Consider the following 26,616-nt stretch of genomic DNA (forward strand, 5'->3'; position numbering starts at 1 on the left):
AGCACGCAGGAAATGTGATTTGCTTAAATGCTTGAGCAGGTTTTTTCTTCTTCTTCAGTTTGGTTCATGAACTGAGCCCACCAAGCACCCAACCTGTTCCTTTAGATTCATAAACATGGCTCCAGCTTCATCTTTTACACCCTCTGCCCTGACTGTGTAAAGCTTGAATGAGTCCTTGGGTGTTCCTTATTCCACACACACCAACACATCAGGACTGCCCATGCACACACACACACACACACACACACACACACACACACACACACACACACACACACACACACACACACACACACACACACACACACATAGACTTTGAGCAAGGAAGTGGTCATTGTTATGTAAATGTTAATAGACCCAGTACAGTGAGGCGTAGACGGGGGTACAGTGAGTAGAAGCGAGGGGTGCTCATGCAGGCGGTGGTGAAGCCATGTAGGTATGTGGCTCTCAATTACAAGAGTTCAATCCATTATAGCACCTTACTCAGCATACACACACACACACACACACACACACACACACGTGTGCGCTAACTGTTAGTCATACACTCACATGTATGTAAATTTCCGCATTTATAGACCTCATGTCCTTTTTTATGTAATGGGCAATGTCTCTGCAGTCAGTTGGGTTCTCTTACATTGGCTGTGTTTATGAAAACCATCACATTTGTGGGAGTAGTGAGAACATTTGGCGTACATTATATCTTAGGACAGACTTTTTGGATGGAGTGTAATCGTCTGAAAATGGCTGTATATATGAACACGATATAAAAAAACAAATGTGTACAAAACTGAACAGTTCACCTGCTTCATCTGACTCCCCTCTACTTCATTAGCCAAACTGATTAGCTGATTAATTGAGAAACTGCTCAACAGAAAAATGATCAGCAACTATTTTGACAATCCACATCTTTTGAGTTACTCAAAAGTAGCTTGTCCCATCTTCTAGAATGTGATTGATGTTATTTTTTTCAGTTAATAGTAAACAGAATATTTGGGGGGCTTTGAACAAAACAAGCAACACAAGCTAACTAAACATTGACGGGTATTTTCCACAATTATGTAACATTTTATAGACGATACAATGGAAAAGTTGATTGAGAAAATTAAAAGATAAATGAACAGTTGGAATGATTGGTAATCTCTCCTCCTTTCTGTGTTGTGACAGAAGAGAAAGAAACAAACAACACAGAAATGATGCTAAACAGTGGCAGATAAAGTATGTGAGCAGATTGACCTAGATGCCATCATTAGCTAGAGGCTGATGGTCTCTTAATACCTCAAATATCACTTCCCCCTCTCTCTCTCTCTTTCTCTTAATTGTGTTTCCTGTTTCTCTCACTTCCTTCTTTCCTGTCGTATCATTTTCTCTCGTGTTTTTTCCCTTATTTTTTAGAAAAAAATCAGTGTATACTTGATTGTGTGTGTGCCCCATCAGAAAAGTGTGCTCAGACACTTGTCTTGGGCGTGATGCTATCAGTCCTAATGGAAGTCTAGCTGTCACTAGATAGCTCTGTCTTTCGCTCATCTCTCTCTGTTTTACTCTGCCGTCTTTTCCCAAAGGATGGCGTGATAGAGCAGACTGATAGGGTTAGAAAAGAGGACGAGATGGATAGGGAGGTTAATGGTTTCTCTCTCCCACCGACTCCCCCTCCTCCCCTTTCTTCTCACTCGCTATCCACCGGTCATACGATCGGTCCTCCTGTTGCTTGACAGTGATTGGGGCTGAAAGATGTGGCTCTGACTGATTGTCGTTGGACGAGGCCAATCAAACACTGGCATGGACCACAGAGGCGCTCTGAGCGGCACATCCTCTTACTCGGCCCCTCGCTGTAACCACGAGCCCCACTTGGTGGAACAATGAAGTCTCGCTCATGCATGACAGCACAGGGAATTGTTTTGAATTTGAGTCAAATTTCTTTTCAAATTCATGCACAGCGGGCCTCGTCAGACCAAGTTATGAAGTATCAAAAGGGGGAAAAAGCAGACTTGAAAAGCAGAATGGCAAATGGTTTTCTTTCAGCGTTCACTGTCAGATAAAAGATGAACATGATGATGATGGTGATACAGATAAACACATTCAGAAATACGTTTTTGCATTATTAACCATAGCTTTAACTTTAAATTATTGTTTGATTTGTCCTTTTTTTCATTCTTGTGACATGTTCTGTACCCAAAGTGACTTCAATTGCCCGTTTGGTTCAGCCTTCATTTTAAAACCTAAAGAGATTCAGTTTACCTTGAGACAAACAACAAATGTGATTGTAATTTGAGGAGCTGGAACCTCACCGATTTAAACATAGAGATTTTTGGCTCTTATTTCTTGTCAAATATGAAAACAAATGATGATATCTCCAGATCTACATTTTTTCTTATGGAAGCTTTGAGTCTGAATGACTTGGGCATCAACTAGGCAAGAAGAGTCTAATGAAAGATGCTGTTAAGTCGCATTATTGGAAATGTAGGATTAATTATCTTTGGAACGTGATCAATACCCGAGCCTTAAAGTCAGAGAATCTCTTTCTCTGTTGCATTAACGTCTACCATTCTGCAGTGCTAAATTGCTGGACTGTCCCCTTTAATTTTCTCTGTTATGGATTATTGTCTAATTATTTCAGCAGTAACTAACAATTATAAGGGCAAAGTCAAATAACTGTCTCCGACATGAATCATGGTTGTACATATTAAGCTCCTGACAGGATACAAAGTCCATCAGACAGTCTTTGTTTACTCCCCGTTCCTCACCACCTCTCCACAATCACTATCTATCATCCACACACCTACCAGGCAGGACTTCCACATTCCTGTGAGAGCAAATAAAGAAAAGCAGCATTTTTCCTATTTCTCGCTCCTTTCTCTCTTCTGCTTCTCTGTGTCTGCGTATATGGTGGTGGGTCGCTTGGCAGTGCTAATGGAAATGCCAGCTGTGTGGCTCCTCACTCCTCACCAAGTCCATTTACTAAAGTGACAGAGTCATTTACCAGGCCGCCGGCCTCTCCCATCCTCACTTAATTAGAAGACCCCTAGGCCTGTCTACCTTAGCCGGTCACATTTACCTCTTTCTCTACAGTCTCTTTCTTCCAATTCTTTGTTTTCCACAGTTTCAATCTCTGTCTTGTCCTTTGTCTCTGTCTCCGTTTTCCTCTTTTGCTCTCTCATTCAACTTTGTTGTTCTCTCTATTCTCTCTTTCTATTAGTCTCTCTTTCACAGGCGGGACAGAGTATTATGGACAAATGGCCACACAACGAGTAAGAGAGTGTATTGACCTGTAGTCTGAGATTAGCTCCTTTTGGAAGAGTTAATGGGAACGTCCATGTGAGGAGCAGGGTGGTGATGAAGAGTGATGAGGTCTCAAATCTTTATTTTTCAAAGTTTTGTTTGACTCTCTTTATTTTCTCTTCATTTGTGTAGGCAGACCTAATTGTTGATTTACTCTTGTTCTCATAACAGATATCCCTTTCTTCAGGAGACCAGACCTATTTTTTCCTAGTTCTGTTGGAAAAAGAGTTTTTCTGAATGTGTACTTTGGCAGGTAGTGTTGCATTAGCTCTTAAATGAAGATCATTATGTTTCTGAAGATATGTGCCTACTTTTGATGGAAGCCACATCAAGCTGCACAAAGCACTTCAGGCAGGGTGGGAAGTCAGAAACAGGAGTGCCATAGAGCATCCAGTAAATTAAATTATATATAAGTCAAACTCTTAAACCAGTGCATATTTCTAATTGTATAGATACACAATAAAAAGAAACAACTTAACAACGCAGCCTACTTACCGCTGATAGAAGCATAAAGGAAAATTAACCAAATCAATAAAACTGGGCATGTTAAACGCACCCTTCTGAAACGTTCCTGGTGGATTATGAAGCCAGTGGACGACAGAAAATCATAGATCTGTCACTGGTGGAATCAAAGTGATACGTTTTTTTTTATTGTTAGCGGTTGGATGGATGGTTCTTAAGTTATAGAGCCATTTTATTTGAAGGTGCTTCTGTATTAATTTGAAGGTGTTTTCAAACACATTCTGAGAAGCTGCCGTTCAGTCTGACTGTGTGCACTCTGTATGTGGCTGTGTGCGTACTGTATACGTGTTCTAGCAGTTCTCCAGGAGAAGAGAATTTGAGTTGTCATCTTTATTGGCCATGAATTCACGATATGTGCGCACACAAATGACAAATAAATAAGATGTTTGATCTGCCTCTTGTTTTTGCTGGGATGGAGTATAGAAGGGGAGATCAAAACAGTTATTTCAGAAGAGGGAAAAACAATGCAGCAGATGAGTAATTGAGCCCAGCGCAGGAGACGGAGGATAAAACGATAAATTAAAGAGGCGCAAGAGAAGGAAAGCTCATCGGGAGGGAGAAACGGCAGACAAAACACAATATGAGAGAGATAAAGATAAAGCGAGGGAGGCGGGAAGGGCAGTGGGCACAAGAAATACTGCAGGGAGTGACTTTTGAGAGAGAAAACGGGAGATTAGAGCTATCACAGTGGACACTATTTTCCTCCACTTTGGCACATAAGGATGTAATTCACCAAATCGTGTCCGCAGCAAACAATTTGAGTTGACCACAATGGCCGCATCTGTCAATAACATCTCTGCAGTGTAACAACCATTTACTATTTGGACATCTTTCAGTAAATTGAATGTGACAGCAGATGATTTTCCGATTTGAGCACAATGACGTGATTGCTGTTTCTCACTTTTCAATGCTACACAGCCTTTGCCCATCCTCCCCGTCTTCACCTGTCCTTCAGCACCCTCTCCTTCCTTTCCAGTGCCGAACTCTACCTAGTCTTGTTTGCTTTGCTGCTTATCTCCAATCAGTCAACACATCGAGCTCCTCGCCAGCCATTGATCTCGTAAGCCCCTTACAATCCAGTCAATGCACACATGCTAACCTAGCCTTTGATGCACTTTAACACTCCCACTCCTCCCCCACTGGCCCCCCTGAGCAGGTATTCAAGCGCTGGAAGAAGTAGCTCACTAACATGGGCACCCTGTTGTGTTGAGAGCCATGTTTTGGCACTAGGCCTAGGGGATAGCCAGAAAAGCTACCAGGGGCAGGAAGAAACTCCTAATTCTGATGATCCACTGCAGGCATGACACAGCAGAAGAATTATGTTGCATCCAATTTCCATTTTAACAGCACAAATAGAGTGTATAGGCAAGGTTTTTAAATGCAGGGCATACTCCCTGAAAATAGGCAATTGGCTCCCTTCATTTGCTTTTTCCCTTGCTGGTGTGTCCTATTCATCACACAAACCTGCTGGAAAACAGGGATCAGGAGAAAGCAACATGGAGGCCAGTAGCAATATAACAATGAGTGTGTCAATTCAGGTATCATGTTTACGTCACTGCTGCTAGTTGGAGCTGGAGCTTGCAAATACCCTTGATCAATAGGCCATTTGTTGATTTTTTTTTTTTTTTTTTTTTTTTTTTTAACAGGGGGCTGAACCCAGTTCTTTTAATTTCCCTGGGACTAGCGAACAATAAATCCTAACAAACCTCAGTCAGATAAAGGATCAGTGAGTAAGGCAGACTAGACCCACAATTTCAGCTCATGAAAAAAAAAAGGAGATGGCAGATCAACAAGGGGAATGCGTTTAGATCATTTTGCTAACAAGAGGGATGGCATCCTCACTTATCCCCTCTCAAATCCGCGACTGCAGTCATATTGAAGACAAAAGCCAGATGTTAGTTGGTGTGAGTTAGTTTTGTTATCCAATATAAAAGAGGTAGAACACTCAAGTCCCTGGTGTCTGTCTATTTTTATTTCTCTGTCGTCCTGCGGCACTTAGCGGCTATGTTGGTAGATATAGATTTTTTTCCGTGCACATGGCTGTTCACTGCCAGGAAGGAGTAAACATAAGAAGATGGAAGATGATTGACTGTTATTGAAATAATGCAGGTGTTGTTAATGTCAGTTTACAGAGAGGAGGCGACAAAGGGATGATGGAGGGATGATGACAGTTGATGGATAACCTCTCCTCATCGTCCTCATCCTCCGCCCCTCGCTGTCTGCTCGGTCTGTCAGCTGATGGTTAAATGAGAAGCAGGGAAAATGTATTTTGTATTTAATCTTTAGTTTAAATTCGTCTCTATGCTCCTAATTTCTTCTCTGCCTAACCACAGCTAGTTGAATTACAGAGTAAGGTTTTGGATGAAAAGAGAGGAGCAATAAAAGAGCCACAAGTTTAAGAGATTTCTGAGAATTCTTTCTCTTGAAACTGAACATGTGACCCCCCCCCCCCCACACACACACACACACACACACACACACACACAAAATACATGCAGTTTTCTTCTGTGCATCTATGGAAAGCTGTCTGTGTATATGTGCTCTCCCCTTAAATTGGCATCCTACATGAAACCACAGCCCAGTTGTTCTACTATCGCAGGATTAGAGCCCTATGAGGTTAAGTGCACAGGAGGTTCAGTGGTAGTTGTTCAAGGAGGCACAGGCGTTACTAATTTATGATGCGGCGTCTCATGCAGATATCTAAAAATAACTGAAAATAAACTGTGATTTCTTCCTCATGGCTCCCAGACAGTGCAACCCAGAATGGAGTCTCTCTTCTGGTAGACGTCTCAGCTCCACCCCCTCCTCTTATCCTCCACTATAGACTCCCCTTGTGTTTGAATGGTAAAAAAAAAGGAAAAAGAAGCCGCAACAAGGCTGATCCTTTTATGTCTGTGGATTTAACAACCAATGAAAAGCGGCGCTGAAAGCTTTACAGGTCCTTCGGGTTTTGGGGGTGACCGTCGCAAAGCCTGTTAGCTGGACGTTTAGAGGCAGGTGATGGCGTTCTGTAAAAACAGATTGGAGAGGAAAGGTGGAAAGTTTATAGCAGGAAGGAGATGTCATGGCATTGCGATACGGTCAGGGTGGAGGGCTGACAAGAGAGGAAGAGAGCGCGAGGAAGGAGAATTGAGTTACGGAGCTGGATGCTATTGTAAATAAGGAGATGGCAAGAGAGAGGAGATGGCGGGCCTGGTTTATAAGGTCATTTAAAGGAGTAATGTGGCACGCTGTCGGGAATTGGCTTTCATTAAAAGAGCCATCGAGAGAGACGGAAAGAGGGAAGACGGCGAGGGCGTGTGTATGTGTGTGTGGGTAAGCAGTATTCCCCGCACACGCACACACGCAGGCACACATTTTTTTGGATCTACATGCAGTCATACAAGTTCATTCCCGGCTCTTATAAAACATTTTATATCCCCACTGGGAAAAACAACCATCATAGCCCTCCGACCACATCAACCACTCCGTCACTCCCACTGAATAGAGCCCGTAGTGTGTTCACCACTACTAGGACAGGAACAATTGTGAACAATAGGCCATATCTGTCATTACACAGGGCAGTGATAAGGTTATGCTTGCTCACCAAGGACCAATAGCGTTAGCATGATTTATGTGGACCATTGTCCTTAATCACAGTCATAATGATTTATGAAGAGAAGAGGGGGAATCGGTTTGCGTCAGTGATGAGATGAGGAACAGGCCATTCTTGCTCCTTCTCTCCTTTTTTTTTTTTTTTTTTGGTTAAATCATAAACTATGTGAAAGACATCCTGTGAGGATTTCTTTCTCCCCAAGGTGTCCAATCACATCTCCTCAGCTATAACTGCTTTTGCCTCATCCGTCTACCCATTATCTGTTCATTCATTCGCACTCCTTTTCCCCCCTCTGTCATCCCTTTATTATCTAAGACACACCAATCCCTTGTTCCATCCTTCTTTCAGCTCTCCTTTCAGATGAAAACTAGACTCACACTTGTTCTGACAATGACACATTGCAGCCGTCTGCCGCCATATCCCATCTACTCAGCACAATGTCCTCACGGATTCACCTCGAGTGCGTCTTCCATTACACCTCACTCTTCCTCTCTTCAGCCACCCAGCCAGCACTTCCAGTAGATGACCACCTCCCTCTCTCCCTCTGCGTTCTATACTATTGCTTGTTTGCATCATTTTATCTGCCTTTCTGTCTTTGGGCAGCTAGCCAGCTTGAAAGCTACTGTACTGCAGTCTGTATTGACTTTAAATTGGAGGAGTAACAGCGTGATTCAGTCTGTAAAAACGAATAAATGAGATGCTTGAGGATGGAGGAATCTTGGAGAGAAGATTGCAGGGGAGAGAAACAAACAGATGGGAACTTGGAGAGTAATGGAAATAACTAAATGTATAGTGTGGAAAAGGAAGAAAAGGGGGATTAGTGGCGCACAGTGTCAAGTGTTTTTGTCTGTCTTTCCTCTGATTTAACCGTATTGTTCTGCCAAGAAACCCCACAGCCAGTCTGATACAACACATTTCAGAGCATAAATGAGTTCCATCATGTCATATCTTTCTCATATCTGTGTTGTACTTAAAGCTCACAGAGGAATGCCGGGCCCCAGTTTAATATTTCAGCGCTGCGTTCCTTTGTCCGCCCGGTTTTTATCCCGCAGCTCACCAGCTTTATCTCTCCTACCTCAGGCCTCTGCTCTCTCTCTGCAACATGTTTTTCCTTTTTCTTATCCCTCCGTACATCTCTGTGTCTCCCCCCATTCCATCCTGGCCTCATAAAAAAGTTGGCCCCCGTTGGGCCAGACACTTCTTCAGTCCCCACATAGCACTTAGATGGTTCTCATGGTTAGATCTGTGTGTGTGTGTGCGTGTGCGTGCATCTTTCAAGATATTCACAAGAGCTTGAGTGTGTTTTAAGTGTGTGACAGACAGATTGCAAGCATATGCGCAAAAAAAATGCTAGTGTGCAACCGAGTAGGTTGTGTTTGTGCACACAAGTGCCGAATGTGTCAGCGGCACATTTAACTTTTCTTCACCAATGGGCCCCTCGTTGTTGAGTCGCTTGATCCCCGTTTCATTGTGTGTGTGTGCGCGCACATGTATCAAATTGCCACTTCTAAATCGCGCAGAAGAGAGTGAGGCAGCTGATCAGTATGTAACGGCGTTTAACAACCCTGCCCTTGGGCAACACACACACACACACACACACACACATACACACACACTTTCAGATCCATTGGGGCCATGTTGTGAACCATCTGTCGTCACCTTTAACAAGAGTGGAGGGCTAACTTGAACACTTGATCTCGTTTCTTAGGCAACATCTGTAGCCTGTCACCCAGCTCGTACATCCAGTATGGCTGCAAATGACTGAGACACACACACACAAATGCGCACACACCAAGTTTTGTCACATAGATGCACTCAGGTCATGTTGCACAGGCTCTGTATAGACACTTCAGTTCAATCTTTACACACACTGACACGCGCTTAGGGGTCTGTCCTCCCGCACCTCTGCGTCCCATTGGTTTTTGAGGTCATCTGTCAATCACAACAATGTTTCACGGCCACCTGTCAGGTGTCCCGGCATGCCTTGCGAGGCCTTTTCCTGTGCACGCTTCAGCGGAGGCTGTCACACGCTGCTGGACTGGAATCACTCACCAGAACACACGCATGCACAGAGACGCAAACATACACGCTAACTGTGTGCTGGATTGCATCAGTCTGATGAGCTGTCCGATGCTCATTTCCATCCAGCTGAATGTGACGCTCATCTTACCAGTTTGATAACAATGAGGATACTAATCATTTCCTCATCACCTCCCTTCTCTCTCTCTCTCTCTCTCTCTCTCTCTCTATCTCTCTCTCTCTCTCTCTCTCTCTCTCTCTCTCTCTCTCTCTTTCTCTCTTTCTCTCTCACTTTCTCTGTCTCCCTAGGTGGTGAGAGTTCCAGTGGAGAGCTGCGAGCAGTACACCACTTGCGGGGAGTGTTTGGGCTCCAGAGACCCTCACTGTGGATGGTGTGTCCTCCACAATGTGTAAGTGCCACACACACACACACACACACACACACACACACACTCATGCAAACATTAACACACTTGACCCCGGTAGCCCTCACATGCAGCCCCGTTGCATTGTGTAATGGATTATTATAAAAGAAGCGTTTAGGTGTTTAAGGTGCATGTCAGCTGATCAAATTGGAGTGGAACCAATCTGAATAGCTAAACAAGAAGCTCAGGAGCACTTTGCCACCATATAACTTCCAATTGTTTTAAAGGGAAAGTCCACCCTTAAAAATGCTCTTTCAGTAGTTATTATCTACTGAAAAGTCAATGAATTGAGCTTTGATGAGGTAGCAATGGCCACATCTACTGTACGGACAGAGAATTAGGTAAAAGGTACTGTTTAACGAGAATGGAGCGTCACAATGTATTGAATAACTGGCCTGACTTCCACTCTTGGGGTCCGTTAGGAAATGGAGACAGTAGATAAACTGTGGACTTGGAAGACTTAGTTTCATTTTTTTAATTTTATAAGTTGTAACAGGAGTCATATATTTAATTATGAGAGATATTCAGAACTACCAATTCTCTGATATCTAATTTTAATGACAACCCCATATAAAGCCTTGTTGATCACAAGATTATTTAAGTAAATGCTCTGAACTGAAAGGTGAACGACCTAGACAGGCTACATTAACTGTGCCTGTGACTCTCAGAAACTATTTTATTTAACACTTTGTCATTACTTTAGTAAAACATACCCCATTAATTGACTGTAATTATGATTCATGGAAAATGATCCAAGTTCTACAACTTGAGAGCTCCCTGCTGGTTGAGATACATTTATTATGAGTCAACTGGCTAAACCTGTTAATAGTACATAAATACAACACAAGGCAGCTGCGTCACTGACACTCCCATTTCTCTTTGTGGTATTTAACTTGTTTTTTGCGTGTGCAGAGCATTGCGTAACTACATGCATATCCTTAAATACCTGGGACAACTTTGTGGCAACAAATTAAGGATTAGTCACTTCTAGTGTATGCGTGTGGTTTACGGAGTCACATGTGTGCTGTGAGATCACTGCTCAGTGTCAGATATGTAACAGCAAGAAAAGAGATTTGTAGATCTGTTTTGAAAATAAATCTAATCACTCATAAGTGTGAAGATATATAGTAACACTTTGTCCCTAATCTCCCCGTTTCCTTCCTTTTGACTTGGGTGGGTGTGTGTGTGTGTGTGTGTGTGTGTGTGTGTGTGTGTGTGTGTGTGTGTGTGTGTGTGTGTGTGTGTGTGTGTGTGTCATCATACTGCGCGCACATGAACAGTGTAAGAACAGTTACATGTTAGTGGAAGGTGACATGATGTTAAACTACACCTGAAGCGTCTGGCACAGTTTCATCCCTCTGTGTGTTAATTAAACTTCCAAAACATATCAACATCCTGTCTTTCCTCAAGGCATGCACACACACACACATTTACACATACATTTCTCCATTTCAGCCAACACACACATCTTTTGAAATTACACGCAAAATCAGGATGAACTTGAACCAATGATAACCTTCCATTCGGGCACATTTTTGACCCTGTGTCTTGAACGCAGCTCGCTCATTTTTCTACCTGATAGTGTTGCCAAATCTGGTCGAGGCCCTCGCAGACAAAATGGGCAAGCATTAATAGGCAAATTATTTATAAGCCTCGTTTCAGCCCTCTGGTGCTTTTAGCCACATCTTATTAAGAGCCATGGTAGTTTCAATCAGCAGTGGAATTGAATGGGGAATACACGCACGCACACACACACACACACACACACACACACACACACACACACACACACACACACACACACACACACATAGACACACATACAAGTGAATGTATGTGTGTCTATGTGTGTGTGTGTGTGTGTGTGTGTGTGTGTGTGTGTGCAGGTGTTTCTAGACAAATGAGCACACTTCATTCACACGAATATACACAGTCACACGCCAGAGGAGCCGTAGAAGGAAAAGAGGTCCATAATGAGAAAATGTGTACATACCTTTGTGCATCTCTGCTCATGCCTGCACAGTGCACATGTAGGTGTGTGTGTGTGTGTGTGTGTGGGTGTGTTTGTAAGTGAGTCTCTGGGGAGTGGTTGGCGACAGCTTTTTCTTGCTGAGCACGAGCGAAGGCTAACTAAACGAGGAGATGAGGGGGGGCTTCTGAGCGGAGGAGGCAGTTAGCATTTTTTTTTCCCGCCTCCCTCTTATTGTAAAGGCCTCGCAGAGCGCCGCCTCAGCACTTTCCTCTTACCACCGGGACCAGTTGTTGTTAGTGCGAAGGTGAAGTGATAGCTAATACATTATGAATTGCTATTAGTAAAAGCGCTACAATACGGGGCTGTGTGCTGATTTTTAGCACGATCAGTTGGCTCGTAATAAGCGGGGGGAAATTGCTGACCCCATTGATATGTGGCTGGTAGGAATTGTATCATTTTTACGGTTCAGGGATACTTTAATGATTGCCTGTATATCTTGCAAGAAGTTTGAATTGGGCGGGGCTGTAAACTGAAAAGATGAGGGGGACTGGATGCCCATATAGCTTAGCGGTTCTTGCACAAATGTCAGTGCCAATAAGGTAATGATATAAAGGGCTGCCGTAATGGCGGGGGAAGCTATTAGCCTATTTGTCTTCTATTATTGCTCCCATTTGTGTGTGATGGTGATGGCTGTGCATGTTTGTCATCTTAATATGATTGTCATATTAGTTTAACAGTTGCTCATATCCTCTGTCTCTTCTCTCCTCCTCTCACCTCTTGTCTCACTCATCTGTTCTTTACCTCCTCTCCCCCCTTATCTCTCTTCTCATCATTCCATTAATCTGCTGCTCCTCAGTTGTTCACGCAAGGACCGCTGTGAACGAGCAGGAGAGCCCCAGAGGTTTGCCTCGGATCAGAGGCAGTGTGTGGAGCTCACAGTTCAGCCAAGAAATATCTCCGTCACCATGTCTGAAGTACAGGTACGTCTTCTCTTGTCTGACTCCCAGTTGTGGTTGAAATTAAAACAATTTTGGCATTTGACATTAGGACTTAATGTAAGTGGCTCTTACCTGATCCACAAAGCATGTGTTTGTCTGAAACAAACGCAGCCAGTTTATTTAAAGGAGACATATTTCATGTGAGGCTCATTTTCAGGTTCATCGTTTTATTTGGGTTACTGCTAGAGTAGTATATAATAGTTTATATGCTTTAATGTTAAAAAGGCCCCCCTCCAGAATACCCGGTCTCCTTTGATTGGTCAGCTCACTCACGCCTGAGCCAGCACCACTAACAACAACAGAGCAGCTGTACCAAACTAGTCGATAGGCATACATTTTGCAAATGTGTGACATGGTGACAGTGTGCTTTCACAAAGTCAGAGCTACTGACGAGATGTTTCAGGAGCAGTGTCTTCTATGGGAGAGAGGAGCTTGTTTGTTTGACTTTTGGCTTTTAAAGATTCAAGACCTTTTACATGCAAAAGCTATGTAAGACACTGAAGAAAGGAAAAAAGAAAAAAGGATATGTATCCCTCAGCAGTGGTGCTGTGACTCATTTCCACCTTCTCCTTATAGATCTGCGTGTAATATAAAAGTCTGCTGCACTTATGTAGATGTGCAAATATAACGATACAGCTAGAAGTAAGTTTCTTCTGGACTTACATGCACAAGTGAAACTTGGTAAAAAGTTAAATGCTTCAGAAATACATTATTTATCTGCCCCAAATTTCTCTGCAGTGTACAAAAAGGATGAAACTGTGCTTTTTTCAGGTTTGATTGCTTAAGTACACATCACATTAGGACCAAAGACTTTGAATTGTATTGTCACAGGAATTAAAATCCAGCGGACAACATGTACAAAACGGAGCAGGTCTTGTGTTATTTACCATGTTTAAAACATCTACAATAACAAAGCAGTACAACAGCAGGGTAACTGTAATAACAGCAGACAGATCCCGCCATGTACCTGTAGGTGATGGACATCTGTGTCATTTCTTACCACAGTTGGACACCTGACCTTTAGTCATGAAAAGTCATGTAAAAGTCACAAACTTTTTCACAAATGGAGCACCTGTTCTTCATGTTAGTGTAGATTTAATTAGAGATTTGCTTTTCTCCATCTCGTCATCTTTATCATGAAATCTGTAAGTGTGTGCGAGTGTGAGCTCACATTCTGTCAGCAGCTCCTCAATGTAACGCATTGACAGATTATAGTTTGCCTCACTCTCTCGCTGCACATTAACACGTACACATTAACCTTGCTGTAATAGCTGCTCTGAGTGACGCACATACACACCAGAACCCGCCCTCCTTTATTCCTGCTGCTTCGTCCCTCTGTGCCCCCCCCCTCCCCCAACACCCATTAACCCTCATGTCATATCTTATAACAATCCATGTACACCATGTCCTTCCATTGATCTTGCACTGATTGTCCCTCTCCTTCTCTCTCTATGTAGCTGGTCCTCCAGGCTCGTAATGTGCCCGATCTGTCAGCGGGGGTCAACTGCTCCTTCGAGGACTACGTGGAGACAGAGGGGCGGATCCAGGGCGCACACATCTTCTGCATGTCTCCCTCTGTCCGGGACATCATCCCAATTACAAGGAACAAAGGTCGGTACAAGATGGGCGAAGGCTGATGAAGTCATTGGGGTAGTGAGGTCACTGGGTGGTGGTAAGGAGTTTTGGCGATATATGGGAGGAATTTAGTAATGGACTCTTTTTTTATGTTGCTCCTCCTTATTCCATTTGATACTTTTTATGATGTGTTTGTCCCATGTGCCTATCTACAGCATATACTAATGACCATACAGTATGTTCATCACCGTGGGCTGGTGCTTCTCTTCCTTAACGGTCTTTTTGTACATCAGTCTTGGAGAAGTCTAAAGCTGCATCAACCAGAACAGAGTTTTAATCTCACTAGATGATATGCTCAACGCGTCTATATTCAGAATACCTTGTCAGCACCAATAATGCTCGCCCATTCCCTTTCAAAGCCCAAAACACAAGTCTACATTTATCTACTGAAAATAAAACTTTTTTTCAATTCCCATTATCATGCATTATGCACTGTTGTCAGTTTCATTTTATTTTTTTTCTATCTAACCGACACTGGTTATGCTCCTAACTTCTTTTCAAAGCACCGTCTTTCTCTGTGGTTTATCGTTATGTTTAAAAATATCTGCATCTTTTGTTTTTTTTTTTTTTGCACAGAGATTATTCACCTGTTTGATGTCCAATTCTGTCAAGCCACAAAGATGATATAAAAAACTTTGGTATCAACATTCAAAGCGCTGAAAACATGTCAGCTAGCGCACTCAAGTTTTCCTCAAAGCGACATCTCAGTAGTTCAACTGAGCCCATTATGCCCCGTTATGAGTTCTCATCAGCTCTGGCATCCAAACACTGATTGGTGCGGCTATTTTTAATGCCACCCCACCGCGGGTGTGACATGAGTTGCGTGTTGCTAAGCTACAGTGTTTCTTTGTGTGTGTGCCTGTTATGTGTTGAGGTCACACAAGTGGAATTCACATTTTAAGATGATTGCTCTGTTGATGAATAAATTGTCTTAATATGAGTCCAATTTGTGTCTAAATACATTTGGAATGATTTTTGAGCTGTTAATTCATAATTCATTTAGGAAATACTTTCAACCTTAGCTCTCAAGATTTAGACAATACTATTTTTCTAAATATATTTCTTTTCATCTGTTTTGTGCAGGTGACAAACGAGTGGTGAAGCTCTACCTGAAATCCAAGGAGACGGGCAAAAAGTTTGCCAGCGTCGACTTTGTCTTCTACAACTGCAGCGTCCACCAGTCGTAAGTTTCAATGAGTGACTGTTTCTGGGTGCATTTGATCGTCATTTGCTTATTTTTGTCTTGTTTAGTCAATTTAAAGGGGTCATATCTTTGTCCAGTCTCTCCAGGGGGTGTCTCATGTTACTGTCCATGAGCGGTACAGTTTTACAGACGCGCATGCAAACACACACACACACACACACACACACACACATACATCCCTCCCCCCTCCAACCTCCACAGGAGGCTTGTGTTACCCTCGGAGTGAAAAATCGAACGCGCCGTATATGAGAAACGATTGGGATATGAGATGGTAATTCTAGTCGTATTATCATAACCCACGACACACACTAATGATACTTCAATGATTAATTCATTACGCGATAGTCTGCTGTAATGCCTCCCAATCACAGACTCTAACCTCATTTATGCCTCTTCCCCACTTGATAAAACAAATGCTTCCAGCTTTTTTCGAGCACTCAGATACTCAGTCTGGCACTTATTTGCACAAGAGAGACGAAGGCAAACACAGTCGTGCTGTAATACGAGGAAGGAAGTCTTGTGCCTTTCCCGATGACTTAGTCTCCTTCACACTGCAGATGCCCTCAGCTATCTGCCCAATCGCAGTTCGCTGCCTCTCATAATCCACCTTCTGCTGAAAATCTCCACCACCCATCGTGCTACACCCTTAGGACAAGGCTACCACGAGACCGACGCACCCTGCCGGGGTAGAAGAATCCTCCGATAGCTTCCACCCCGCCCCGCTTGACATCCTCCCTCCTGTCCGTCTACGGCCGATTCAAGGGAGGCTGAAACGTCTGCTGGGGTATTAGCCTCGGGGCAGCAGATGGTGCGGCGGCCCCTGGGGTACTGCAGGGCTCCATCCTGGCTTCCCTCTGGATGTTAGATGAGCTTCCTCAGAGGATTGACCGCAAACACACGTACACATAGACATGCACAGCCACACCTCTTTCCACTCCGTCACCTACAGCTCATTGAAGCCCTGACCGTCTCGGACACCTAATCCGTTCCTGCAACCTTTAACCCAGCCTTCCCCCTCCCCCCGTCTGCCTTGCCATCGTGCAGAAAATCCCCCTGCTACGACAGCAATGATTAGCTCAGCTGGTTAAGGGTGTGGTGGTTTACAATGTCAACTCACAGTTAATTCATCTCCCATAAGGACCTTGTGATGTTTGCTCCAATTCCCAGCGCCTTTAACTGTCTAGGGTACATCTGTGAGTCCTGTGAGTACAAATTGCTTCATGTTAAAAACACCAAATTTGAAAAAAAAAAAAAAAGGTGTAACATAGCCTCCTAATAGATGTATTAATGAATGTCACATTAAAAATCCCCATATAGCAGTGATCTCACAATCCAAGTGTAAGAAATGCATCAGACGTGACGCAGACAAGAGAGTCGCCCATTTAAAGATATTACCCCAATGAACTCTGATTAAATCCGCTCCCTGATCTAATACTGCCTCCCAGTGATGTAATGGACACGTTTAATGAAGTTACAGATATGGCACGTTGCATCTTCAGCAGCGACTCTGATGGCAGCGAGAGATTCTGAGATAAGAATCCCATTTGGAGATGGTAGTCCGGCTCACACACCCACCATAGCCACCCCCCTCAGGACGTCAGTGTGTGGCATCTGATGAGATCAGACTGGTAATGTCGTTGGCGTAATGACTTCAGGCCCACACAGCCCTGTTTCCAGAAGCTTGGTCATTCTTTACAAGTTTTCCTCTAATGGGCTTAAACTCAGAATCCTGCAGGCTTTCACACAGTGAAGGATGCAGACATTCAGAATGTGCAGCAACTGGTATTTCCTACACTCTGGGTGTGTTTGCTGTATACTGCTGAGGAGAGGCTAGGTATACGTACATCACATTGGTTCAAGGCTGTCAGGAAAATGTAAAAAGAAGGTAACGCCTGCATACTTACTCCACAGAAGTTTAATAAGGACATTATACATCGTGTACATCAGTAGGCTGACCGGCTCTATGGTGACAGGTGTGGTCAATCATCCAAAGTGTCCTGAAAACATCTAAAATATTCAAAAACACCTTGATATTCACCAAAATACAAAGGAAAAAAAATATGTTATTAGGCACCACAGAAATACAAAGCCAAATATCAGAACATCAAACAGACAGCTCATAAATGTTTTATCAAATTCATCATCTCGTCACTCAAGATACCAGGTATGTTTATGTATACTGCTCACATTAAAACCACCTTTTGGAAGGCGTGGAATGAGCCCGATGTTGGAATTGCTCAATCATGTTTCTTAATAGTTTACGCTCTCGTACTGACATCCAACCCCCATCCCAAAAATCCACACACCCCTCCCGCTTATTTACTCAAGTGATTACATCGTGGCCCTTGCCTTTTCAAAAATGCCATAAATTTGCATAGTGGTATTAATCTAATTAGAATTCCCACTGTTTCAGTTTAAGGATTGCCGAGATTGAAATAGAAAATCACCCACGGCCATGATTGCTCCTTAATTAAATATTTCCATACGCTCTTTCTCATTCCACAGCCCCCCATTTATTAAAGATGGGGAGGATAGTCTGGCAATGAATCGGGGCTTAACTGTCTGTATAAGGCCGTTGGAAGTACCTTCTCTCGGTATGGTTAATGTGGCTTGGGCAGTGACTGGGTCATTTGTTGTGTGATTGAGGGTGCACTTACAGTAATTGGGAGAAAAAGTGTATTGGATATCAAAGATGGTTTTTCTTTTGATAAAGAGGAATGTGAAAAGCTGCGAAGCCGAGGAACAGCTGCGAAAATGAGTGCAGTTGGAAGGCTTAAACAATGAAGTTAAAGCATCTTGTTTTCAAAATGTCGCCGACATCATTGGCCCTGTGATTGGCACATTCTGTACACTAAACACTGAGACGTGCATTAATGCAATTATATGCCCGAATACAAGTCCCTCTGTGTTTTATCAGCCCCCCTCACATTTGAAAGGGATCCAGTTATGATAGGATAGACCGTTCTGAAGGACCATTAAATTATTCACCTCCTCTCCTTTGAAATGAATAGTAGCCAATAAATAACTCATTTTGCCAAGTGCGGGAGTGTCAAACGCACCTCACTAGGAGAGCGGATTGTATTTAGCACTCCAAACTGACCGAGGAGAGGAGAGAGGGAGGAAATCACAGCCCATTGTGTCAGGCTCTGTAAAAAAGAAAAAAAAAAACACTACAGCTCCAAAGCTAGCATAGATCGATTAGCATCTGAATATGAATGGATTAAATTAGCATTATGAGCGTGGCCATACGGGGAGCGTGTCTGCAGCCGCTCAAAGCGCCTGAGTGGCTAAGGGCGATGGCGAGTGACAGGAAGGAGGAATAAGGAGGTACTGGGGGGTCTGAAAAAGGGGAGCCCTCCCTCGGACAAGAGAAAAGGAATTATTGCACGTCCCCAAATGGCCCTGGGTGGGCGCTTTTACTTAAAAGGGTTTGCGACCAGGCTAAGAGAGAGGTTTTGAGATCCTAAGGCAGCTCATGACAGGGGGGCCCCGGTAACTTGGAGGAACCAAAGAGTAAGCAGTAGGGGTTTTGTTAGAAAGGGCCTACTGCTGGCCTTGGGTGGCAAGCACAACGGCAACATCTTTTATTTCAAAGGACGTAATCATAGAAGTCTAATAAAGTTGGCAGTGGTTACCTGCTGATACATTGCTCGTTATTTCAAAGTCACTGATACACTAACAAGGTTGATTTTCTATGAATAAAACATGAAAGTCAAGATAAAACTGATTATTGTCAGCTTAGCGACAGATGTGTTTGGGTGTGAACCACCAACTATACATTGTGCTGTTTGCTGCTCAATTTTGGTTGCCTGCTGTGTTAAGTTGGCTTTGTACTGTATTTTGATGAGCACTGATCCATCGGTGGCCCCCCAACAAAAAGAAGGACTCTTTGACATTCAAAATAGTGATTGTAGCCACACAAAGAGCTCTGCTAACTCACCACGTGTTCATTTGTCTTGCATCACTAATGTCACCAGCCCTTTTGTTCAACACTGACTGAGCCCAAACCCCCAAGTACTGCTATTTGAGTCCATGCACTGTACACTAGCCCAGCCTAGCGTAGCCTAATCGCTATCCCTCCATTTGTCGGCAACATTGACAAATCTCCTATTTGCTCTTGTGTGGTATTAAGAGGCCTGTTATTTCCTGAGCGGCACATCCCTCATTCTAAATGGACAGCTTCTCTCAGCACAATGCTAAATTGGTCAATTAAAGCGGCAGTGGGATTGAATTAAGCCGCAGCCTCTGATCTCGCTCAAAAGGAGGGGTCCGGGCTTGAAATGATCATTTAGAGTGCGCACCTAACAAACGAGCGGCCCTAATTGATCCAAATGAATCCACGTCAGGGTTTGATGGAATCGTATATGGGCCCTCCATCGCAGAGAAGACTTAAAGCTCCAATTTTTCATGCAGACATGGGGGAAGTGCGCTTGGCGTTTTACACAGGCTTAAAACACACATGAGAGCTTGTGAGGGACTGCACTCACAGCAGACGAGCGCATATGCACACCTGGCAGATGTGGTTGGATGCAAATCAGCCCCTCTACCCACTCTTTTATTGTTATGGACACAGACTTGCTTACCTTGACTGTATTAAATGTTTTTTTATTATATACCCAATAAACCATATGCTCACACAAACCATAATAGGTAAATGAGTCGTGCGGAAGAAATTCTGAAACTGAACTACACTAAGCTTTGTAATAAAATGGAACTGTTTTATTTGCGAGCTCATAATGGTAACATTAGATAATGTTGCGCACACAAATGAAACAGCAAGTAGCGTGGAATCTCTCCAGGGCAGAGAGAGGACCAATAACGGGAAGCTGTGTTGATAAACTGTGCACTTGAACTTGTCTGCCTCTCCTCCATGGGTCCCCTCAGACACACACACACACACACACACACACACACACACACACACACACACACACACACACACACACACACACATTGACTTCCCAACTTCCAACCCAATGTTTCCTCCCTCTCCCATGAGGCTCCCACGCAGAGCCCCATGGGCTACACCCCCCTCCTCTCCCCTCTCTCTCTCCCACGATACCTGGCGTCTCCACCTCTCTCAGGGAAATCCACCTGCTTTTGATCTCCCTCTCCCTCCCTTCTTTCACCCATCTTTCTCTTTCAGCCCGTCTATCTGCACCTCGCCTTGGCTAAAGCAGGTGAATTTAAAATGGTGGAGCGCTCTTAGCCCCGCGGATGAAAGAGAGCTTTAGACAAAGAACAGGGGGGGTAGAGCTTTTTAAAATGAGACGGCAGTGAATGAAAGGGATGGATGGAGCAAGGGAGACGGAGAGGGACAGACAGAAAGAAAGGTTCAGGGGCTGAATGGATAGAGAGAAGGATCCAGCAGAGGTACAGAAAGAGGGAAGAAGAGAGGAAATATATGCAGAGAGTAGGCCGATTGTGAGGGAGATCAGTGAAACATATAGAAGCAGCAAGCCATGAACATTTACGAGTGGGCCGGGAGTGATGAAAGACGGAAGTGGTGAGGAGAAAGAGGTTAAGACGGTTGATAGATAGGGTAGAGAATGGGGGGATGAAAGGTGAGAGGAAGAAAAAGGATTTCAGACAGGGTGGGTAAAAAGTCTAAATTTTTGGATGATACATCGACATGAAATGCTGAAAGACAGGAAGAACTCATTAGGATAGGTATTCACATTTTAGTTTATCTTGTGTTGTATCACTACTAAATGTTAACGTCCTACCGCTTCATTTTTAATACTTCCCATACTCTTTATGAGTCGGACCGTAAACACCTGGGTGTACTTTGAAAAGCTGGTGGCAAAGTACAACAAGAGTAAGAAGGAAGGGCGAGTCTGCTCTGCCTGGCTCCATAGCTATATTCTTCATTTCAGTGCACTTACTCAGGGACATAGAGGATATGACATGAAAATAAATAAATAAATAGTTTCAACTTGAGTCAGAAAACGGGTCAAACTGGCTTAATCCCTAACTGTCTCCTCTCCTGTCTATCTGTTTAAGCTGCCTCTCCTGTGTGAACGGCTCGTTCCCATGCCACTGGTGCAAGTACCGCCACATATGCACCCAGAACGCCAACGACTGCTCTTTCCAGGAGGGTCGCGTCAACGTCTCTGAGGTAAGATTCAAGCTGCTGTACATGCTCGGTGTTTCCCACAGGATGGCCGTGTACTTGTAGTTTGATTTTAGTGCCTGCAGGCTTGCGTCTCTTCTTTTTGTCACTCCATTCTGTTTTCTCTCTACCAGCAACATTGTCTGCGTTTTTTCGTCAGCAACACAGTGGACCTTTAACATACCTGGGTTGCCTGCCCAAGTCATGTCTATGTGTGGGAAACACTTATACTGCTCGCATTTTGGTCATTTTTAAAGTCCCAAAACAATCCTTTGTTTCTTGACCAAAGATTTGAGAGAACCTTCCATAGTTCTGTCTGATTTGTGAACCATAATTTTCCAGTTTCACTGTGGCTGTTATCACACACTGAAAGCTTCCTCGTCATTTTCTCCCACATGCAAACACAAATTATAACAACATCGGCACAAATTGTATTCATCTTCACACGCACACACCTCGCACCTTCTGTGGCTTGCGCCTCAGGGTTTTACTCACATCACCCTGCTGTGTGTGTCTGCTGCTTGTATGTGTAATAGCGGCTCTTGGCACAGTGACAACAGCTTGTGTACTGTGCAGCAATAATTCTGTCGTGGCCCATAAGGCCATAAGCAGGCCGGGATGAATGACTGTCTATGGAAATACTGCCTTGTTCTTACATAGCCAAATGCTGCATTAGCATAAAAGCTAATATCAATCGTAGCGAGCGGCGGTGGCAGCGGGCGACATGCGAGGCATAACAAGTGTTGTCAACTGCTGGAGTGTATACGAAGATATTAGTGATGGACACACAGCCGGGCTGTGTTTTCTTTTTTCTTCCACTCTTTCACACACAGCAAACACAGCCACGCATATATTAACAGGCACCAAAAGATGTATTCAAATGCATATCTTCTCAATGGACTCCTGGATGTAAATCCACTGCTCTCTCAGGTGACTGACAGTCATGCCTGGGCTTTATCTGATTGATGCCTCGCACACTAAAACGTTCAAGCACACGTGTACACACACAAATCCACCCTATCTCCTTATGTTTGTGGTCTGACTCTCCTGTTATCTCTATGCAGATTAAAGCCCCCCCCTTGTTGGCCGGCCTGAATCGCCGGCCTTTATTAATTGGTCAACCTTTATCCAATTACTTTCCTCTTTATCTCTTCTCTCAACCGGAGCTGTGCAGAATCCCAAACACTAGCATGCTAAACCACAGCCTCCGTTCGCCCCATCCAAAACAACACACGGGCCCAGCCTTCACGCCTCACGGAGCTAATGTTAGCGGATTAGTGTGCCCATCTGCAAGACATGGGGAGAGCGCTGGCTAGCACAGTCTGAGCTGAGGAGAGGCCAGAGGGGCAACGGATGGATAAACAGGAAAGGCCTGCAGTGACGAAAAAGGAAAAATGGAGGAAAACAGCATGTGAAAGTAAACATATAAACTCGGTGGTAATATCAGTGAACGACAGGAGAGTCCAGTGAGTGCCGATGAGGTGTGACGTGTATTCGTGTACCAGCTACATCTGTCCACAAACTGACGTAGCTGTTACGTATTTTGAAGATCTCCCGTGTGTAAAAATGGGGGTTGCGGTTGAACCTTCCTGTAAGTAATGAGTAAGAACAAAGAGAACACGGCATGACAAAGGGAAGAAGATAAACGAGTGGAGACGGAAATGAAGGGATTGAGAGACTGTAGGAGTGAGAGAGGCAGCAGGAAGAAAGAGGGGGGCGGACGGACCGGCTGACAGTGGCATGTGGACAGAGAGACCTCTCCTGTCACCTCGTCTGCCCAAGAAACCACCGACCACATGCTCCACTAGAGAATCCATCATCTGCACTGTCTCTCTCTCTCTCTCTCTCTCTCTGTCTCTCTGTCTCTCTCTCTCTCTCTCTCTCTCTCTCTCTCTCACACACACACACACACACACACACACACACACACACACACACACACCAGATACCCAACCTCTATACTTTCTGTCTTTCATGCACAAAAGTGTAAACATTCTGACAGTGGCGTGCACGCACTCACACACCAACACAGAGTCATTCATCATCCTTCTCCTAGCTGCCATATCCATTAGTTGCGCTCTCAATGCCCCAACAAGTACAGTTCTTCCTGTAGGCTAGACTTATCCTTTTCCCCTCCGGGTCCATCTCTTTCTCTCTTCCCCATCCCTCACCCCTTTGATGCTCACTCACCCCATCTTTTTATCATCCGTCTTCTTCTTCACCTTGCTTCCTCTGTGTGTGGATTATATATAGTCAAAGAAAGCACAGCAGAGGACAGGAATGTGCCTCTCTTCCTTAACACCTCATGGTTTTGCCTCTCTATCTACTGGTAAAGCGGAAAGGGGTTGGCGGGCCATCAAGGACATACGCTCGCACCCCTAATTTAGACCTCAAATGATCCTTTTAGACGCGTCGTAGCTTAACTCTGAATACAAATCGCTCGTTTAACATACGAGCGAAATCCCGATAGGAGGCATTCCACTCAGACCTTTGCTGCTCCCTCCTGCTAAAGAACACACAGGCAGGATCAAATGAGACTCATCTTCACTTGACTGTGATCAAAGGCCAGAGAGAAGTTTTCACACAGGGTCGAGAGGTGGCTGCTCCTCACGTCTAACTCTGTGTGGTCTGAGTGGTGTTATACCACCTATACCACCAAGGTTGACAGCTGAACTTCGAATCTGTGCCGTTCACAGTTTTATATAGCGATGTGATCAAACCCCCTCTTCCCTTTCTTTTCTAGTGTTTCTTTACCAGCCTGACTGAAATGCTAAAACCTTGAGCATGAACAGTTGCAGCTTCCAAAAAAAAAAAAATTCAATAAACTTCAGTGTCCTCAGTCTGAATATGATAAACATTTGACAGTTGAACATCAAACATTTTTTTCTTTTCACCACCCTTTTTTTTTCACCTCTCCAAGTATTTCGCTCTCATGTCCGACAGTATCAGAATCTTGTGTTGCCATGGCAACCCAGAGTATCGGCATATTGCCGACGAGGACTTCTTTTCCCTGCTTCATTTTATGTTCTCCTTCTTGTGCACAACCTTCACTGCCTCATCTGTCTGTGATTTATTTGACCAAATTACATCGTTTTTTTGTGATTGCCGGGCTAAAAGAGTCCTCCAAAGTTGAAAGGAGTCAAATCGGACAAAAAAAATTGATTAAACAAGCCAGCTGAGGAGTAAATGTGTTGTTTGTTTTTGTGAACAGACTGTGTCAAGATAGGGAAGAAAGAGAGGGGAAAGAAATGAAGAGACAGAGTAAGCGGGGAGGAAATAAATATAATGAGTGACATTTCCAAATCAAATATGCATGAATCAACAATGCCTCCAATGGCACAACAAACAAATTCTCGAATTAAGGAGCGACCGGGTGGAAAATTGCAGGAGAGGAGTAAGAGTTACTTTATTATTAAAACAAAAAGGAGAGAGAGCGGAAGATTAGAGTGAAAGAAGGAAGTTGTCTCTTTCTTCCTTTTGTCTCCTTTCCTCCTTCAAGACTCTTGATTGCTTCCTCCACTTTTTCTCCCTTCTGCCTCCTCCACCTCCTCAAGCTTTCCTTCTTTCTCCTGCGACACCCCCAGATCGAAAGCGCTACTCTGAGCCAGAGCCTTGATGAGTGCCAGGCAAAAAGTTCGGGGTGGTTGGGCTCAGCTATGTTAAGACATGCTTACGTGTTTGTTTTGCTGCAAGGCGAGGCTCAGTCTCACTCGAGCAATCAAGGCAGCCGTTAACTTGATTGAGATTTGTGTGTACAGCGCTGCTTCTTACTAAACTCTCCAGCTGTCACTTTTTTAGGTTTTCCCATTTCATTTTTTTCTCTGCACCACTTGTTCCTTTTTGTAAAGTTGATTATTCAACTTGACATACAACAGAGGGGCTTCATACTTCACCTTTTGAACAGAGCTTATATTGTCCTTTTTGGCTTTTGGTCCAGACTGAGGAAAATCTCAGAGCGATGCACAACACATACAAAACTATTAACATTTTTTGCGATTCTTCCAAATGTGGTTACATGGTTGGCGTTTCTGTGCAAACTCCACTTTCTGTCAGGAAGTAGCCTTATAATTATTATGTCGTTCTGCATTTTTATTTGAAATGTAATATAGCGCTCACTGGTATCCTGTTTCTGTAGATCTGTTCAGTAACAGTAGCTTTCCCATCAGTGCCCTCTCCTACATTTATTTCTGTCGTCTATGAATGCGTGGCTCCAGTGATAAATGTTTTCGCTCTTATAAATTCAACACCTTCTGGCTCCTCGTCCTCATTCTGTCCACTCCCTGCATGGATGTATGATGGGTGCAACGATGTGGCCCTCCTGCTTCTCTCTCTTCCACCTTCTTCCTTTCCACGCATGATTAGAAGATCCACACCACTCTCATGTCTACACAGTGAAAGCTGACACTGGAGCCAGCAGCCAGTTAGCTTAGCTTAGCATAAAGACTGAAAACAGGGGCATTAAAGCTAGCCTTGGTCTCTCCAGTGTCACAACAAATATGCCCACCAGAACCCCCATATTCATGTAAAAAGGTGCACTATGTAAGAGTTTTAGATGAAAACATAAAAAAAGACAAAAATAGAAGAATGTGAACAGCTTTTAAATTATGGACTGTTAGCTTCCATTTAGCAGCTGTAAATGGATACTACGCTGACAGTTGTTTTTTTTCCATTAACACCCGGCCAATTCTTACATACTGCAACTCTAACACATATTTTATTTGTTTACCCTTTAAAAAATAAGAAGTGGCTAGCCTGTGTCCTCCTACTTCCCATCGTTGTGCTAAGTTAAGCTAAACAGCTTAAGCTGCATACCTCCTTTATGGAAATGACAGTGGTAACAGTCTTCTTATCTAAC

General features: G+C 43.8%; 1 protein-coding gene across 4 annotated transcripts in view; it reads left to right on the forward strand.

Moving 5' to 3' along the window:
- Positions 1-26,616, forward strand: part of plxna1b (plexin A1b) — a 192,615-nt gene that overhangs the window by 92,345 nt on the left and 73,654 nt on the right. For all 4 annotated transcript variants that reach the window (XM_030419453.1, XM_030419454.1, XM_030419455.1 and 1 more), the window contains exons 5-9: positions 9,725-9,825; positions 12,669-12,792; positions 14,268-14,421; positions 15,529-15,628; positions 21,653-21,767. In XM_030419453.1, the coding sequence (XP_030275313.1) occupies positions 9,725-9,825; positions 12,669-12,792; positions 14,268-14,421; positions 15,529-15,628; positions 21,653-21,767 (594 nt within the window). The remainder of the gene's footprint in view (positions 1-9,724; positions 9,826-12,668; positions 12,793-14,267; positions 14,422-15,528; positions 15,629-21,652; positions 21,768-26,616) is intronic.

Source organism: Sparus aurata, chromosome 6 (assembly GCF_900880675.1).
Source record: "Sparus aurata chromosome 6, fSpaAur1.1, whole genome shotgun sequence".
NCBI classification, from domain to species: Eukaryota; Metazoa; Chordata; class Actinopteri; order Spariformes; family Sparidae; genus Sparus; species Sparus aurata.